The sequence below is a fragment of the Solenopsis invicta genome, chromosome 6 (genome assembly GCF_016802725.1).
Source record: "Solenopsis invicta isolate M01_SB chromosome 6, UNIL_Sinv_3.0, whole genome shotgun sequence".
Taxonomy (NCBI): domain Eukaryota; kingdom Metazoa; phylum Arthropoda; class Insecta; order Hymenoptera; family Formicidae; genus Solenopsis; species Solenopsis invicta.
In genome coordinates, this window is record NC_052669.1 from 5,326,696 (window position 1) to 5,345,543 (window position 18,848).

At 31.2% G+C, this 18,848-nt stretch overlaps 1 protein-coding gene across 5 annotated transcripts; it reads right to left on the reverse strand.

Moving 5' to 3' along the window:
* Positions 1-1,070: 1,070 nt before the first annotated feature.
* Positions 1,071-18,759, reverse strand: LOC105200867 (signal transducing adapter molecule 1). Of its 5 annotated transcripts, XR_005575117.1 has the most exons (11): positions 18,509-18,758; positions 17,800-17,960; positions 17,476-17,721; positions 16,286-16,361; positions 15,972-16,184; positions 15,764-15,883; positions 15,461-15,649; positions 15,159-15,379; positions 14,849-15,084; positions 3,703-3,918; positions 1,071-2,243 (listed from the first exon to the last, which is right to left on the reverse strand). XR_005575117.1 is itself a non-coding variant. In XM_026135387.2 (10 exons), the coding sequence occupies exons 1-10, from the start codon at positions 18,549-18,551 to the stop codon at positions 2,171-2,173; spliced, it is 1,578 nt and encodes a 525-aa protein (XP_025991172.1). In that variant the 5' UTR covers positions 18,552-18,759; the 3' UTR covers positions 1,071-2,170. The 5 variants fall into 5 exon arrangements, 4 of the variants coding, with proteins under 4 accessions (XP_025991172.1, XP_039307106.1, XP_011166949.1 ...); XM_026135387.2 differs by lacking the exon at positions 3,703-3,918 and having other exon boundaries at positions 18,509-18,759; XM_039451172.1 differs by lacking the exon at positions 1,071-2,243 and having other exon boundaries at positions 3,575-3,918.
* Positions 18,760-18,848: the final 89 nt, after the last annotated feature.

The window sequence follows — 18,848 nt, forward strand, 5'->3', positions numbered from 1 at the left end:
CATTTTCGTGATACATGATATACATGATAATTTTTGAAATAATTATCATTATTGAGACATAAAGAAGATGTAGAGCATATTTCTTATTCAGTTCATTGAACATTTATTGCTTCATAAAATTCAAACAGATATATTTAGAAAAAAATAAATCCATATTATTTAAATCGTATATTCCTTACTATTTTATTTATTTAACAAAAGTTACTAAAATATACGCGTGTAAAAAAATGTAAACTTCCCTGTAGAATTGTATACATTTTGTAAATCAATTTTGTTGAGAGAGTAATATAAGATTGTTCGATGGGATATGCCGATCGAACTTAAAGCGGTCGAGCGATCGATCAATGTTCACCTACATCCTTTTTTCCATTCGTTTAATGGTAGGATAGGTTGAAGTTAACAGTTAATAACAGTTGGAGTAAACTCTTTGTTCCCACAATCATACTGGCACGATGTGTCGATTACACGATCAGCAATTTGTAATTATTTTTTCCATATTTTCCAAAGCACATACAACTAACGTTTTAATATAAATTTGAATTTGATAAATAAATTATGAATAAAACATTTCTGTTAAAATTAACCTGAAATTAAACAATGTGCATAGGAATATACATACATACATATAAACATATATATAGTAAATTTTATTGAATGTTTTTTGAAACAATTTCGAAGCATAATTTTTCACAAAAATCCTTTTACTTTCTGAAATGTCTCCGTAATTAGGCTGAGAATTTTCTAAATAATCTGTCATATTCCTGAAATATCCTTTAACTATTTCGAAATGTCTTGTGCGATTGAACTGGATTCTCGCTGGTTTATCTTAAGATATTGTATCTATTTATTAGAAGTCTCGTGTTAATTAATGCCCGGCCTAGAAACCGTTTTGTTCGGATATTCGAGTGTTTATATCGTCGTCATGAATTCAAGCACACATTGCGTTGATGGTCGCAATAACGGTAGACAAAAAAGACTTTCTATTTCTTTGAATCTCTCTTAATTCAAGTGCGACGGTAGTCGTACTCATATCGCCGTGCACGTATCGCTCGTTTCATATGTTAATATAGGGTCTTTTGAGCATAACAAAACGAAATTCTCTTTCTTTGATGGAACAGCGACACGATGATTATTGAATTCGTTTATTGTTGAGGTCATTTACATTACATTAAATGATGAAGACATAACAAGCACATGTAAAAGTCGATAAATTAAATATGAATTTCAAAAGTTAACATCATTTTCTTCATACTCTTCACGTGATCATATATACATACTTTATCTAAATATTACATATATGCAAGACATTTCTATATAATTTTAGTTTATATATAATAATACAAGAAACATGTAAGACTATATTTTTATCGAGTATTTGAGAAGCATTAAATGTCTTAATTTGCCACAAAATTAAGAACAAATGTTAATTTCATGATATAATTAAATATCTATCATTAAACCTCACCCAATAGCACATATTAATATGCATTTTATATATATTTCCTCAACGTATTTGAAGTTTTATAATCGTTTAGGAAGCGTATATAAAATCAGTTATGTCACGAGGGCACGCAAATTTTTATTAATATTAATACATATAAGGTTAAAATAAAAATAATTTTAATATCTACGTATATTAATATCTTGAATAATCTTTAATTCGCTCAAATTATGAAGTTATTAGCACGCTGATAATATTTATTCATTATTTTTTACAAGCGTAGCTCAAGCATAAATAACACTCTCTAGTCTAGATCATACTATTAAATGACGATATCTGTGCTGTGCATTGTGCGGTAGTCACCAACCGCGTTAAACCTTATTAAATTATTATCGACATTGTTTCGCGCTCGAGCTCAAAACCTGTTACTCGCTCGTATCGAGTAATTGAAACGCACAATGGAGCAATTAACGTTCCCGGCTATTAAGGCACCACTCGTTCTTTTCGCACGTCGCGTGATGATATTATCTGTATGTTTTATCGCATTTACAGTCGTTTTGAGGAAAAGATCGCGATTCCACCTGTAATTGATTAATGTCTGTTGGTGTTACCGAATTTCAGAAAACGTTACTCGCGAGCGGAGACGATTCTCTGGAGGCGATAACCTTGAAGATGCGCTTCGTCAACTTTCACCAAGTGGTAACATAGACGCCGTAGACTGGTAACAGGCTAGTCAATGTCATCCGTGCTGCAACTCGTGGTTAAGGCCCGAGTTCCATTCTCGGAGTTTCCACGGTCTACGCTGGAAAAGTGGAGGAGGTTCCGGTTGTGTCAGACTGACGAAATGCAAGTGCCTTTACGGAGGAAATTGACGTGGACATGCATAAAAGTAGCAGCGATATTGATAAGCTACATGTGCAATGTTAATGTTAATTAATTTCCATGTAAATAATGAAGCAAAAAAATATTGTGTAACATTTAGAATATTTATATTTATTAATATTATTTATATTATAAATTTATTAATATTGGACCAATTACTATATTATAATTTTTTATATATAAAACAAAAAGCTATAAAATATAACAAGTAGCAATAAAGATTCCTAGTTTTATAAATCGTAACAAAAAAGTATCAGAATGGTGGTGCAGCTGTGCGAAATACATTTATCGTGTAGTCCACAGTATTTTAATTCTTAAAAGTAAATTCCTCCAGAGATAAGATATTAATTATTATAAAATATTATTGTAATTAATTCTTTAACTTATGACTTTTTTTCACAGATTTTACTGTCATGGTTACACGAGTAAACTTAATTCCAATGCACAGTCTGATAATTGCAATCATCCTCGACATTATATATACCGTGGATTTAAAAGATTCAAATTTTTTTATATCATGTAAAAATCCAAGCTGACATGTACGTATAATGGACAACAGGTAAAGGAGATATTAATTAGTATTATTTGGATATTGTGACGAATTTGACCATCCAAAGAATATTCAAGGATAATATGGAACTTTATATTCCATCTGTTTCTTTTTTGAAATTTTTATGATATATATAAATTAGGAGAAAAATGTTGGTTATTTCTCACTGTAATTGTATGGTAAAATAATTATGGTAAAAAGCTTTCTTTTGATAGTTATTATTGCTATACTGTTAGTAATGATAGTCTTATGTTTATAATTTTAGCAACCGTGAAAAAATTTTACTATAAATTATGATAATTTTTTAAATATTAATATAGCGTAAAATATCAAGATATGGATTGCAAAAATAAAATAAATATTTTTGTGTAGTGAATGCAATCGCAATTACAATAAATATATAATAATTACTTTTTTATTATAACATTTGCTTACTATTTACGTAGTAATAGCTAAATAGTTATAATAGTTATAATTTATATGATTAAATGACTAAAAATATATACTTGGAAAACGACTGTGAGTTATAGTTAAATTATTATAATTAGTATAACTGTAATTATTTTATTTTTCTCAATATAGCAGTGCATAAAAATTCTATTATATTGCTTTCTTATGTAACAATTTTATAACGTTATTTCTCATCGTAAGAACAAATTGTAAAAGCGTAACTATAAAAGAATTAGACTTGAATAGTTTCATGTTTTCAACTCTCTATTTTCACTCGCACAATCGAATCACCCCTCGACTGCGATTCGCGCCACAATAAATCAGGATTCGTAAATGTGGTTTACGTATACGCATCCTATACATACACTCATATACATACGATATGTACAACAATCGTGCATCGTCTTCGCGCTGATGTAACACTTTTGCCTGCAGCTCCGGTAACTTCTCGAACACCTGTTAAGCATGCTCGCGTAATAGCCGCGACGCGGCGTCGGCTCGTGATGCATGCCTTATAGAATACTTAAGATTTCTCTCCGTATAAAATCACATCGCTCGATTTCGGATGCAGTTGATCCTTAAAAAGAATCAATTCCTACAAAAAAAATACTAAATAAATAGTAAGTAAAATTAATAAATAATAATGAAGAGCATCGTCTTTTTATATGAAAATCTGTTGTATGATTTGTATCTTGTCACTTTGAATATTGTTCGATTTTTATGTTACTATGTTACTAAATGTTACCATTTAGAATGTTGCACAACAATCATTTAAAATATCTAAAAAAAATTGAAATATTTGAAAGATAGATTAACAATCTATTTAAAAATCGAAGGCTAGACAAAAGTTCTGGAATGCCTAATGTTTCTTAATTGTTCAATTGTTTAATCTTTTAATAAAAATCATTATATGGTAGGACATAATAATTACACAAAAAAAGTTAAAAAATATAAAAAGAGAAAATTCATGATAATCAATTGAAACAAATGTGATAGTAAATTAAATACCAATGATATCAATAATGTTTTATGTAAGAGATGTATGTACACGTAAACACATTAACTGCACTTTTTTGCAGTAATCACGTGCAACGGTGAACCGGCGTATCGCCATGGTTTATCGACATTTCAAATTGATTACGAATGCTAATGAAGAACATCCTTGAAACTATAGGAATGAAAAAATACTTTCCCCCTGCTGGGAAATTATGTAAGACATAGACAGTCCAAATAACAAACGATGGAATGTGTCCATTAGCAATGACGTGGGAACCATGGCGACCTTGGTATCATCGATGATTTCGAAGTTTGATTCAAGGATTCGATTTTAATATACGTATCAACACTTAAATTAATATATTGTCGAACTAAACTATTTAATATCGTTCTGAATACGAGGCTAAAATTTCGAAAAGTGAAATATACGAGACAAAATATGTTTGTGTCGCAGAAAGGTTGTTTAATTTGTAACATAAAAGAAAATAAATGAAAAAAATTATTTTTTTATTAAAATAGATCTGTAAATTAATATTATTAAAAACAAAAACAAAACCAGCAAGAACATCAGATATTTCATTTCCAGAGAGCTTATTATTTTTCTACGATGTGTCCTGAGAGCATATTTTCAACAGACGATACAGTCTCAGAGCAGACGTGTCTCTGCTCAAGAAAAAGAAAAGATTTATTCATTTTCGTGCCATTTTGAAAAAGACAAACGAACGTGTAGATTCAAATTACGAGCCGACACGCATCTCTGACCGTTTATCTCAGGCGGGAAATGCAATGTGGGTCTGAAAAGGCCGCGGATTCGCACACGCACGCGATTGAAGAAAACATCTGTTTTCGTCCTTCATACCATTAAATGTTGCCGGTACTTCATTTAGATTAAGTACAGTCGGACTGCGCCAACCTTTCGAAACGGTGACGGCCTTGTTCCTCAAAATTTATGCCATTTAATATGCAGACGTGCGGATATATAAACAACATTAACGTTAATGGCTCAGTGTCTGATAAATTCAATACGGTTTATTCACGCGGGTGACGCACGTTGAGGCCAACGTTTCTACTGCACGTAATCAGTCGTGATAATTAACGTACGTACACGAGCGTTTGAGCTGCGCGTCGTTGGTGCAATAAAAATTGCGAATGGCAATTAAGCCGGTACCTTTGCTGATATCTGGACGCTTTTTCCGGCCTGAAACAGACATGTGACAACTTTACGCAACGCGTTGCGACCGACCGAACAATGCGACGTGCGATCGTTGCGAAAGATCGTGCGAATACGTAGACGTTTACGGCGCGCAAACGAAAAATGTGCGCGGAAACCCGGAGTTAAGTTCCGTTTGAGATTTATCGCGCTTTTGATGGAAATTTCATTGGTTGCATCCGTCTGACTTTGACTCCGCCGCCAAAGTGAAAATAGCAGCGCACAGTTAAGATAATAATTTGCATAAAATTCATTCCATTCGCTCTAACCAATTCTGTCCGATATAAATATCCCATGATTGAATGGCAAATCAGATTTAAATGCCAGTGTTTCTTGAAAGAAGAGACAAGAAAAGAAGACCCAGTCAAATTTATGCACTCTTAAACACATATAAAGCCATATAAAAATAGCCTTGCAAGTGCAAATTATATTCGGTTGCCGGCGAGATATCAGAATAAGATAAAAGGTATTTAATATTTCAGAACACACAAAATTAACTTGAAAAATTTTACAACAGTTGTCGTCTCGTAGATATCCGACCAAATGGTAGGCAACATAAAAACACCCAAAGAAAAAATTTTATCAAGCAAAAAGAGTAAAATAGCGGTGTGCGAATTAATCAATATACATAAGAATTGAAAATTACAATTCGCAACAGAAACATCTCATTCTCAATCGTTCGAAGAATAAAATCGAGAGTTCTCTTTCGCGTACTTTGCTTGTCGAAGTTAATTTCGCAACGCATGAATCTGTGATCAATTCAGGCGAAGATTTTGCCGATAAATCGCCGGATTAATCGTGTATAACACCCATGTGAATAGATTTCCATACGAAAATTCACATGTATAAGCGTCGCGTTTAAATCCGATCGTAACTAAACGTGCGAATATCGAAGGAAAATAAACAACGCCATTAAAATAATATAATGTGCTACACGTCTCCATATCACTTTTTCTTCTGCGTCATCAAGGATTTCAACGCCCAGCAAGGTTTTCGTAAAGATTGCAGACGTCGCAATCCGCTGTCAATAAAACGCTTAAATTTATTTCGGCGTTGATTTTAGATAGATAAGACAATAAGGTTTTTATTCACTGATAAATCGATGAGAAAAAACACAGAAGTCTTGTTTAGTTATTACAAAACCTTTGATGAGTGAGGTGACACGATTTAAAAAAATGTTACATGAAATGATTATTAAATAATTCGAGAAGTTGCTAAAAATAAAAAAAAATCTTACAGAATGTAGAATTCAATTCTACATTCATTCTTGTTAACAAAAAATTTGCTTTCCCATAATAATAGTTGTGATTCTCCATGTATTGTAAAAAATTGTATGCAGTTACATAAATATTCTCGCTACTGCACAACGTTTTAATTATCTTATAGCTACTAATAAAAGCGCATAATTGTTTCTATAAAATTTTTTTTTCATAAAGTTAACAACGTTATTATTTGGACCGTTAATATCTCGGTTCCTAAAGTCGTAAATCCAGACAATAAACATTGTCCCGAGACAATGGTGTGAATTATCATGTATATCTCGATAACACAGTTCTGGCGGTGCATCATTACGAAAGCTTACGTTAGGATTCATCGTTTCGTTCTTACAAAATTTCGCGCGAATTGCCATCCTGTTGCTCTTCATTAACATAGCGTGCAATCGTTGCACAAAAATGATAGGCGATATAAATCAAGATAAATACTTCTATGAAATAATTAACTTCACAACTAATCGAGCAATTAGTTTATTGATAAATAAAAATTGTCTACTTAGATGTGTGGACAAAATTTTATATTTGTAGTACATATTATTGTTATTGCAAAACAAGTCATTTTGTCTTTTGTGCACCACTTTGCTTCCAAATTACTTTTTTATTATCTTAGTTGCCTTGAAATTTACACACATTTCAATTTTATAAAAATAAGAATTAATTAATTCCCACAGAAGTATTGCGGTCTGCAAATTTATAGCGTCTGTATAATCCTAATATACTTGCAACATGTGTATATAATTAAAAAAGAATATGCGTTTTAACTTTTATGTATATTGTAAAAAATAAAAAATAGATTGACCAGTATTTCTGTGCACTTTGTTGTAAAATAATAATTATCTAATTCAGAGAATACTTCTTAAACATTAACTCGATTAATTTGTTTTTTGCTATATATACAATTGAGAAGTTTGTGTTAATTTAATATGTACGCATGTTCCAAACGGTCTACTCAAATTTTTATGTTAATTTGACACAAAATATAACACTACGACACTATTTGGAAATAGAATGTGGAAATATCTCTTCTATAAAATTAACATTTATAGTATGTTGATACGTATTTTATTCATTTATCTTAGAATTTATTAAAACTATGTATTAAAGCTAAATTATTATTAACTTATTTTTACGTTATTTGTTTATCCATAAATTGTGTTATTTTAATGCTAAGAAATATTGAATATCAATTTAAAACAAAATATTCAAATAACGTATTCATATTATATTAAATTAACACTTGGATATGTTAAAAATTCAACGCAAAAATTTTAACAACGACCAGTTTCAACATAAATTGAAATTTTTTCATACTTTGTAGTTATTATACATTTTATCTACTTTTATACTTTCTAAATGTGTAGATTTTTTCTCATCACTCTTTTTCCATGGGATAACCTCGAAAAATAGAATTTCAGTATCAGCAGAAATATAATATTCATAGTAGTATTGCGTCTTATTATTCTTTCCTTTTTGTATCAAAATTGAGAATGTTCATATATGCAACGAGGACGATAGAAATAATTATTACGAAAACCACAGTTGTTGATATTTCTTCGTGAAGTAATGTAAATGTAGCGCAAGATTCGTCAAGGATATAGAGATTGGCTGTTGATATTTTTTATGTACGTGAGAATTGCTGCAACTGAGAAGAAAATTACTTCTTCTCATATTCAACTTTAAAATATAAAAATAAAAGTCGATTTTTACATCCTAATGTGAAAGATCGCAAAGATTTATATTTTGAGAGTATGACTATGAATCATCGATAAAATTTTCTTTAATAAATGTCACAAAAGCAAAAATTCAATGTTTATTAATTTTTTTTAAATATTACATATGTATATGTAATATTTGTTCCATAATATAAGTTTCAGGTTTCTCTAAATGTTCTTCTGAATGTTTTTGTACTCTCACCATGCAGAAGTTTACCGAAATATAATATATTCGTATAATATATCTAAAGTTTAGTTAATTCCATCAGTTTTTTTTTTGCGGAGAATATTACATGTCCTTTGACATTACACGAGGCATTTGAAAGATGCCACTTCGGTAACTTGTTATTGATTCAACTGTTATCTAACTGATAATGACTGGATAATCATATGGATTTCTGTAATATTATAAGCTAAGAATGACTCCAAAGAAAGTTGAAACATTCGAAGATAGATTGATTTAACAAAAGTTATTAGATTTAACTACTTGTTGCATGTCTGTAACCGCGCTGTGACTCTTATTGGCTGTTTTGTTTGTTTGTTAAATTATGAGAGTCCAATTTAAAATTAGATTTGTTATATGAACGTGAATAAATTGTTTACGATTCGATATATTCATTTGTGGTGATCATTGTCACATCTATTAACATAGAATAGATCGTTGTTTCGCGGATTTAGCGAACTTTCAAAGCTGCCTAATAGAAGCGCACCGCGCCAATCATTAAATTCGCGGATCATATTCGCATGGTCCCTAAGGTCAAATCCAGTTAAATATCAAATATACCGCTAATAAAATACACAACCTTTTCCATGCAACATTTCACTACTGTTTAATCTACAGTCAATCTGATGACCGATAGAGTTCTGACCTTTCGAAGTGGGCATTTATCTTTGATCGCGAAATTTGAGAACTAACGCATACACCCGCAATTATTATTAGCTAATGGCGCTAAAGTTTGCACGCAATTGCTTTATTAAGGTGCAGGAAGGCTGTTGCATAATGCGGAATATATTACTTAACAAGATGAAACTAGAAATAAATTAAAGTTGTTCTTCTTGTACAAGTAATATTGTTTGATATTGCTCTTTAAAGTGTATCTTTAGCTGTTTTCTTTAATAAATTATTTACTAAAGACTTTGGAGAAACTATTATGAAATTATTTATAAGAAAATATTGAAAATAACGTCATACTTTATCTGTGTACGAAGAACAGATTGATTTAGGATTTTATCATTATTACAATCAAAACAATCTTACTAACGCGATTAGTTATCAGTGACGGTGAGTCATGCAAAAAAAATGCAGTAATACTAATGAAAACATGCGTCACGCGAAATTATCAGAATGCTTTCAAATTTATTGATGCAGATTCAAGTAGCCAGACGTATCGTGTTTTGTATTTCAATCCAACAGACAGTTTTTTTCGTCATTGCGAGATCTCTTTCTTCACGTTCCATAAATCGTTGTCATTTAGAGTAGGACATCTTTCAATTAAGAAAATAAATTTTGTCATCATTTAATCGATCGTAGAACTTCTTCCATTTACCTTGATGTTTTACAATAAAGAAAAAAAATTTTTAACAATATTTTAATAATCTACTAAGATTTTATTATTAATAATTTGCTGCAATAACTACATTATATAAGCAATTTATTTTAGCTTTTACATGCTTTTATTTTGTAAATTCCTAATTTACTATTTACATTTGAATAAGATAATATCATGATTTTGAACGGGTATTTAAACAGCTGTTCTCGTCAATAGCAAATAAATTTTCATAACATTTAAAATGTCTGCTTAAAAGATTAACCCTTACATACCTGAATCATAATTTATGCATTATAAATATTCTATAAATAGATATTTCAATATTTAACAGACTAAGAATATTGTGCAATGACTGGCAAAACGTGGTTGTCAATTGATATCTGAATTATTTTTAATACACTTTTTAATACACTATAATTAAACCTGTCTATTTTTATTGAAAATATTCTAAACAAGTTGTTTAACTGTTTATGAAATAAATGCAACTCATCGTCTCGATCATTGAAATATATTCGTAGAAATCTGACTTGGGAGCCGATCCTAGACCTAGAAAAACAATTGCACTGTCCTTGAGCTACATACGAGAGCGGTAAAAGTGATAGAACAAAACATCACCTTGATAGAGAAATTTTAATTCGAGGATGACGTTTAAAACATCAAGCAAAGCGAAGAGACTAGGGCTGTAATTATCTATTGTTAAAGATTTCGGATCGAAAATTTAAAGTTTATTCCTTCTTAATGAAAATATCAAGAAGAAAGGAAGAAGAAATAATCATTTATTGTAATTTTTACTATCATATATATATATATATATATATATATATATATATATATATACATATAGATAGACAGATAGATAGATAGATAGATAGATATCTTGTTAGTTTAATTTTAAATTAAAATTCTATAAAAGTTCATTAATTTTTATAATTCTTATGACATAAGAAATTAGATTTTCTTTTTTTGCAACTTCAATCAATAAATGATTAATAGATTTATAAATATATACTATATAAAGCTATTAATCATTATATATATATAGCGATTACAGATAAATGTTGATAATGAATGATTGCTAACGTTGATAAAGAATAGCGAGAAGAATAAGAATTTTTTTATTTCCTTGCATGACTGGATATTTTACGGAGGCTCGACTATCATGATTGATAGTCACGAGTCTTGTCTGCAGCTTGGAAACGAAACCGAGAGATCTAGAATGTTAATGCCAAGGTTGTTTGGTCCATTGTCAATCTCTAAGAAATGCCATTGCCAAGGAAATCTACTGATCTAATGATCTTATCAACAAAACAGTTATGAGGAAGTGGCATCGATTGTTATATGCACTTTTCAATATACAAATGATATAAGATACAAAAAAGTAACGCATAAAAATAGCAATTGAGAGCAAAAAAAACGGCATATGAGTAATATCAATGGTAATATTAACGAAATTAGTTAATTAGTGTTAATGAAGAATATAAACACATACAATTATCTAATGTTGATTATTTATATTAAAATATCAATATCAAAAAGTAGATCAATGTCAAAAAGTGAACAGTGTTAATTGAAAGAATTCATTTTTCAACGCAATGCATTAATAATTAATACTAGAATAATTAAGCATCTCGTATACGCTATAAGGCGATTGCATATAAATTTTTCTCATGTTTTAGAATAATTCATTAGATGTTAAATACACGTGCTATTATTCGTTCATCAGACGCATTAAGTAATGCTGATGTTATTCAAGCATGAATGTCTGCAAAATTGCTTAAGGAATTTTTACACGTAATTGTTCATAGATTAGTTAATATATTATTTGTGTATTGACTTAAACTTGTGTGATATATGTACAGTAATATATCAAAAACTTATTTTATAATAGCAAACGCGCAACTTATAACATTAATATAGTGGAAAGAATACAAAAGTGTAATAAGAATATTAAAAATATAATAATACATTTCAACAAAGTACAATTTGATTTTTGCAAATCGTTTAAAAACTCCATTTCGTACACGAATTAAAGAATTGCGTAAGAATAAAACTTACGCATGAGAGTAAAAATTAAATAAAATTTATGCACGCGGATACACAAGAAAAACAAACGATTTTATAACGGGACTTGTTTGCGGGATTTTTCAATCATTAATTCATTGTTCTATCGATCGTAAATCTTCCGTTACAAGGAATTATATTATTCCCTGTATATCTATATGTATATCTTCAGGCGTTGTGCTGTGTGCAGCTCATTATGAAATTTTAAATAATTCTTGAGTATCATTAACGACTATTAAGAAGCAATTGTTACTGTAAAAGTATCAGAAGGTCGATATGGCAAGGCGCGGCGAGAAAAAATAGAAAAATTAATAAGCATCTCTCAACATATACGACAATGTATGACGGATTTAAAAGTTAATATGACAATGAAAAAAGATTCATTCTTCATTAACTATAATCTATACAATCGGCGATAACGGTATGCATTATTAAGTTATTTAGTTAAAAGTGACAGACAGCATATCAAGAATTCGTGATCCATAAATGTATTACGCACATAAATGTGTAAAATAAATAATTATTATAACAATATTTTTTAATATTGGGAGATACTGGATGCCAAAATTGTGCAAGAATGATTTTTAAACTTTAGGTGATAATTGATATTCATCTGCTAAACCGTTACACGATAATCACCACTTTCCTATCGTATTCTTAGCATTTCGTCAAGGTTTTGTCAACACGACCGCAATATGGGAAAAGTGTGATATTAGTAAAGAATCATATAAGTGAACATTTCGAAAAATGTATTTTTTTACGATATTTACACAATATACAGTCATTTTTTGTCGCGAGATTTTTTTCGCCAGATAAATCCATATGCATACAAGAAAGAAGGAATTGAAGCGATAACCAATAATACAAATAAAGCCACTTTAATGGTAACGTAACATACACAGAACATAACTAGCGCCTACTCTCCATAGGACCTGTTTATTTATCTCGCTTTTAATTTCTATTTCGTTTCCGTCTTTATTTGCTTAAATGTACGGTGTACAGAATAACGTCGCTGCTCGACAAAGACATTGATACGTTCTGCCCCTATATAAATTATACCTTAAATTATGTTTCCATTTAGATTTGAGACGTAAATTTTGCCCACAATACCATTGTGTACTTCATATATATATATATATATATATATATATATATATATATATATATATATATATATATATATATATATATATATATATATATATATATATATATATATATAAAGTAAATATATATATATATATATATATATATATATTCTTTTCTCGTTTTATGTCTTTTATAATAAAAGTCGAACACTTTGAACAATTATGCATTGTGTTGGAAAATGAAATATTTTAACTTATTTTAATATATACTGTAGTGAAAAATGTTGACCATTTTCGAGACAGAACGTTTCGTCGTATATGTACAAATATATCACTTATTATTTAACAATCGATAAAAAATTTCTCGCAGTCTCGCTATTTTTTAAACGATTAATAGGAATTATTAGTCTTATTGTACACAATGGAGAGACTAGACCATATTGAGACATTTTCTTGCAAAAGATGTTTCAACCATTGTTTGACAATTAAAAGAATCTTAACAACATTTCATGATCGTAACACTTCTTTAACAATAATATCACTTCGTTTCCTAACAATCCTCGTTTTGCAATTACTTGATCGATGGCAGAGTAGAAAACTATAAAACATTTCTTGAGCTCTTCTATTCATACACAAATTCCAAAATTTCGTATTTTTTGTATTTTTACAACACATTGCAGAGACATATTATTCAAAATATATATAATATTCAAAAATGCAAAATGTACAATTTATGACACATATGTGACAACGCTTACAACTTAGATGTAAAACAAAGCACGAAGAATTAATCATTTTTATATTTATTTATATATAATTATAATACGAGAAGTATTATTTAAAATAATGCATAGATATGTGGAATTTAACATATTTTTACATATACATTGATATTTAATATGTTTAATAATGTGAATCAAACAATAATCAAATAACAGAAATCAAATTGGTTGAAGGAATGTATAAATTAAAACTGAACAGTCTGAGTCAATAAATATCTAACAGTTACAAAACTAATGTAAACATGTTGTAGATAACATAAGTCACTTTCTGCTTTGCTTTTTCTAATCGCATATGCACATTTAAAACAGTAGATCCTAGATTCGAACATAAAATTTTTATTAAAAACCCATTATCTTTGGCTACTTTGGGTATGTTTATTTAAATAATTATAATATAGTAATATTGTACAGCTTGAATTTTAGAGTACAAGATGAGTTTATAACGCATAGCTTTGCTTTACATCATGTGTTGCCCATTTGAAGGAGTATATTGTGATTGCTGATTTACAGATGGTCCTGTAGGCCCAGGCGGACCATATGGTCCGGGTGCTGGGCCACTTTGAGGTGGATATCTGCTACGTAATATATTAAATTATCACTTCTTGTATTAAAAAAAAAAAAAAAGAAAAAACATAATATTCAATAAAATATGCAATTAAGCATTAATATTATCGTATGCTATAAAAAGATGTGTGTTTGTGCGCGTGCGTTTGTGTGGGAGTGTATTGTAATTTATGATAAAATTTCGTAAAATTTGGACATATTCTTGACTTGTAATCGTTCTGATTATAACAAGCCTTAAGATTGATGATGAAAGAGTTGCAATAAAAGGAATAAAATTAAGTCACTTACCCTTGTGGTTGATAAGGGAGATTATTTTGATCAGGCGGCGGTAAAGATGACCCTTGTGGAGGTCCAGGCGGATGTTGATGGGGTCCAGATTGCACGTGAAAATGTGGGGGTAATGAGATGTTTGGCATACTGGTAGGACCCATGTATTCGTGGCTCGGCAAACTCGCGTTATACGGCCCCACCGGGCCCGAGCCGGCACCAGTGGGAAACGGAGAAGGCGGCATACCATTAAACATCTGTTAAAAGATACAACAATGTCAGAGTATCACACGCTATTGTGAGAAACGTTAGTTGAAGTTGAAGTACTTACGTGCGTTGGTGGTGGTCCCGGATTGTGGAATGGATAAGGATTTATATGTGGCTGCATTTTAGGCAGAGTGTAGCCAGACGGTGTCGGAGGTTCTCTCATCAGGGTATGGTACAGATTAAGAGCGTCAACCAAATCAGAACTTAATTGCGTAAGCTGTGCATGCCGCCTATCCACTTTTTCCAAAGCTGCGTCAATCAAAGGTCCCATCGCCGTAACTTGTTCTGTAAAATGCAAAGAAAGAAATAATAAATATGTTTGTAATATTTTTTTAACTTAATGTTTTCATCAAGATTCATAATTACCTTCTAAATCAAGCATTTCCTGAGGATCGGAGGTATCACATTGTGGATCAGCTTCATGAAACAGATGTAATAATCTATCCATTTTCTTTTCATCTATTTCAACTTCCACCACTTCTGGCTCACGTTTGACCATTTTTACTTCTACTTCTTCCGCAAATTGGACTAATTTTTTGTTACTATGTTCCAATTCTACACAGAAATACATACGTACATTAATTCAATCGCGAGTATACATAATAAATAAATTTAAAAACGTTTAAATTTTATAGAATACATCAGAAAATTAAGTCGCATATATCTTACTTGTAAACTCTTCTGGTTCAACAGACAAATCAGCAGTAACAAAGTTAGAGGGAAAAAGTCCTTCGCCTCTTTGATTGCTGCCCTTCCACCAATTTGGATGAGAATCATCCAAAATATTAACTAAAAAAACCAAATTTAATTAAAAATTTATTTCTAATAATTATGATATCGTATAACTTATTCTTTTATATAATTCCCATATACATACTTATTTCTCCTGCTAAGAATGTCAATTCGTTATCCTCAGCAGCTTCAAAATCATACAGAGCACGTACTTTTCTGCCTTCCTGAGAGGTGCTACTTGCTCCAAGTACCGAATTTACACTAGGATATAAACTAGTACTTTTTTTGGAGGCTGGTGAGCTATGCGACGAAGTGCTTTGAGTATGAACTTTACTTTCTTGCAATGAAAGTTGTATGGCTGTAAAAATATTATTTATATAATAACTAAATATAATAATATAATTGAAATAAGCTTAAAACATTATTAAATATAAAATAAAAATAATATTAAAATATTACCTTTTGCAATATCTGATTCTTCTTGTGAATTTGTTACTACATTAGGATCTCTGCTCAGAGTGCTAGAACGTTTTGGCTAAAAAAGACATTGCATTTTATATATATTTAAAAAAAATTTTTAAATATTGAATTAACGTTTTGATTCAGAAGCAGAGCAAACTGTTCCTTCCATAAATAGTACAAGAATTATAATAATTGTTTTGTATTATAGTAATTATAGATATTATAATTATAATTTTAAAAATTCTATGTCAAAATAAATGATATTGTATATCTACGCATTAGGTTTATTAATTTACTGTATATTAACATAATTTTTATTATTATAAACGTACTGTTACATGAAAAATTTTTTGGGTCAGTTTTTCACCTCACTTAGGAACTTATGATGCGAGTTTGACTGATTTGCACTAATGTGCATTGATACACATTAAAGCCATTAGACACTAATATAAGAAAAAATAAAATGCAAATATCTCAAATGATAAAATCATTTATTCTATCAAACAGCATAAAGTATATTGAGGATTTCGCGATTTAACCCATTTATATATTAAACACACATCTTTACATCAATTTATATACAATGGCTTTAATGTGCATCAGTGCATTAAATCAAATTAACTATGAGAAAACAGCATGAAAATCGAAAGATTAATATCACATGTTTAACAAGTTGATTTACGCCTTATGCACAATAGAAGAATATTAGATATTAGGAATAGAAATAAAAATTTTAGAATCAATTTTGTAAATAAATATTAAGTGTAATGCAATAAAACGTAAACAATAAAACATAAGATAAATGTGCAGTACAAGATATAACTCATTATTTATCTATAATTAAGGAAACTGAGTCTAAAATTTTAATTCATACTCATAATATCTAATATTCCTCTCTGGTGTGCACAGGACCTTATTCCAAATGTATATAATAGGTGCATTCAGTGTAACTCAGTGAATGATTACAGTACTATATGCACCCAGTGTTTATAAAATAAATACATGATACAACATAAGAGGGACACACAGTATCAATGAGCGATAGTCTTATCTGACTGATTTCAAAGAATGCAGCTCAGTCTGGACATGTAATTCAACACTTAATTTTACAATAAATATAAATGGTTTATATTTCTATAATCATAGTGGGAGAAGTGCAATAATAATGCAGCAGAGTAGGAACTCACCGTATCTGAGACAGAGGAAAAGTCATGGCCTTCACTTCTGAGTTTATTATACAAACTTGGGATTAGATTCAATTGCGGATCTGTCTTAAAATCACCCTCCACCCATTTTTTTAAGAGCGCCTTAATTTTATCTACTATTTTTGACTGCGGATGATTAATAAGCTTTCTCAGGTCATTTTCAAAATCTCTGGACGCAATTTCCAAGTGGAAAATTTTTCCACAATTGCTGGCACAGGCATCCAACAACTAGATCAAAAGTGAATAATCAAATTTGTGGTGGAGTACTTTAAAACATTTATTATTATTAAAGGACAATATACTAACTGTTATAGCTTGCATGACCACATGAGGGTCCTGACAGTATAATCTCTTAACGATAGAACGCAAACAGTCCTTGGCGTTTTGACTGGAGGTACCTACTTTGTCACAGATGTCCATTATCTTTCCCCATTCTTCCGTCACATTATTCTCGTTGGTTGCCTTTTCTGGTGCAATACAATCATAAATAATTTAAAGAGCGATACATTACAGGCGCACTCAACGGCATGCATAATCAAGAGGTCGCAGAAAATTTCTTTCTTTTTAAATAAAAATACAAAGATTAAGGTAATAAACAAATGCAATAACGGGATAATCCGCATCATATAGATAAGAGCGCGACAAAGGGATGGACGCATTCTGCAGCCCCACGTCACCCGGGAAAGATATCAGGCAGCGAACTGTCAACGGGCGTGGAATCTTTCCGTTGTGCCACGTGTAAAAAAAATCGATCTCGTGCGTGACAGGTGAAAGTCGGTCGAATTTGGGGGCAGAGAAACAGCGCGAAAGGTCCGATGATGCGGCCGGAGGTCAAGTGTCAACAACCGCTTAACACGCCCGATGCAGAAGAGCAGCTCGTTCCTCTCGCTGCTCTCTCGCGCGGCTGGTCCTCGCGCGATAATCACGAGCGCGCACGGCGAGAGACGTCATTTGTGGCCGACATGTGTAACGGGACCAGACGAGATCGTGATGAGGAAACGAGGGTATTACTCACCGACATCAGCGTCGAAGGGCGAGGAGGTCGGGAAGAGGCCCATGCTCGCGGCTCTCTCGCGCACACGGCCGTCGTGAGGATCGTCCCTACTGTCGTCGCGCTCGCACGTCGGCACGCCGTCGCAGAATCGCGCTGCGCATCCAGCTGATATTTACTCACAAACACGTCCGGCCGAGCGACTGACGATACTACGCTCCACCGCACCAACGGACATCTTTGCCCCCGGATCCTGCCAGAGTCTTGTATCGATACCTGTACCCTCGAAACTCGAACGATGCAGTCGGTCGATGTTATCTTCGAGAACATTCGCCGATGACGCAACTATGTTCTGTTTCCTCGT

Coding starts and splice junctions, on each gene's coding strand:
- LOC105200867 (XM_026135386.2), bottom strand. CDS start 18,551: ATGGGCCTCTTCCCGACCTCCTCGCCCTTCGACGCTGATGTCG. Junction 16,362..17,475: donor TTTCCTCTGTCTCAGATACG/GTGAGTTCCTAC, acceptor TGTCTTTTTTAG/CCAAAACGTTCTAGCACTCT. Junction 14,572..14,848: donor CTCCCTTATCAACCACAAGG/GTAAGTGACTTA, acceptor TATATTACGTAG/CAGATATCCACCTCAAAGTG.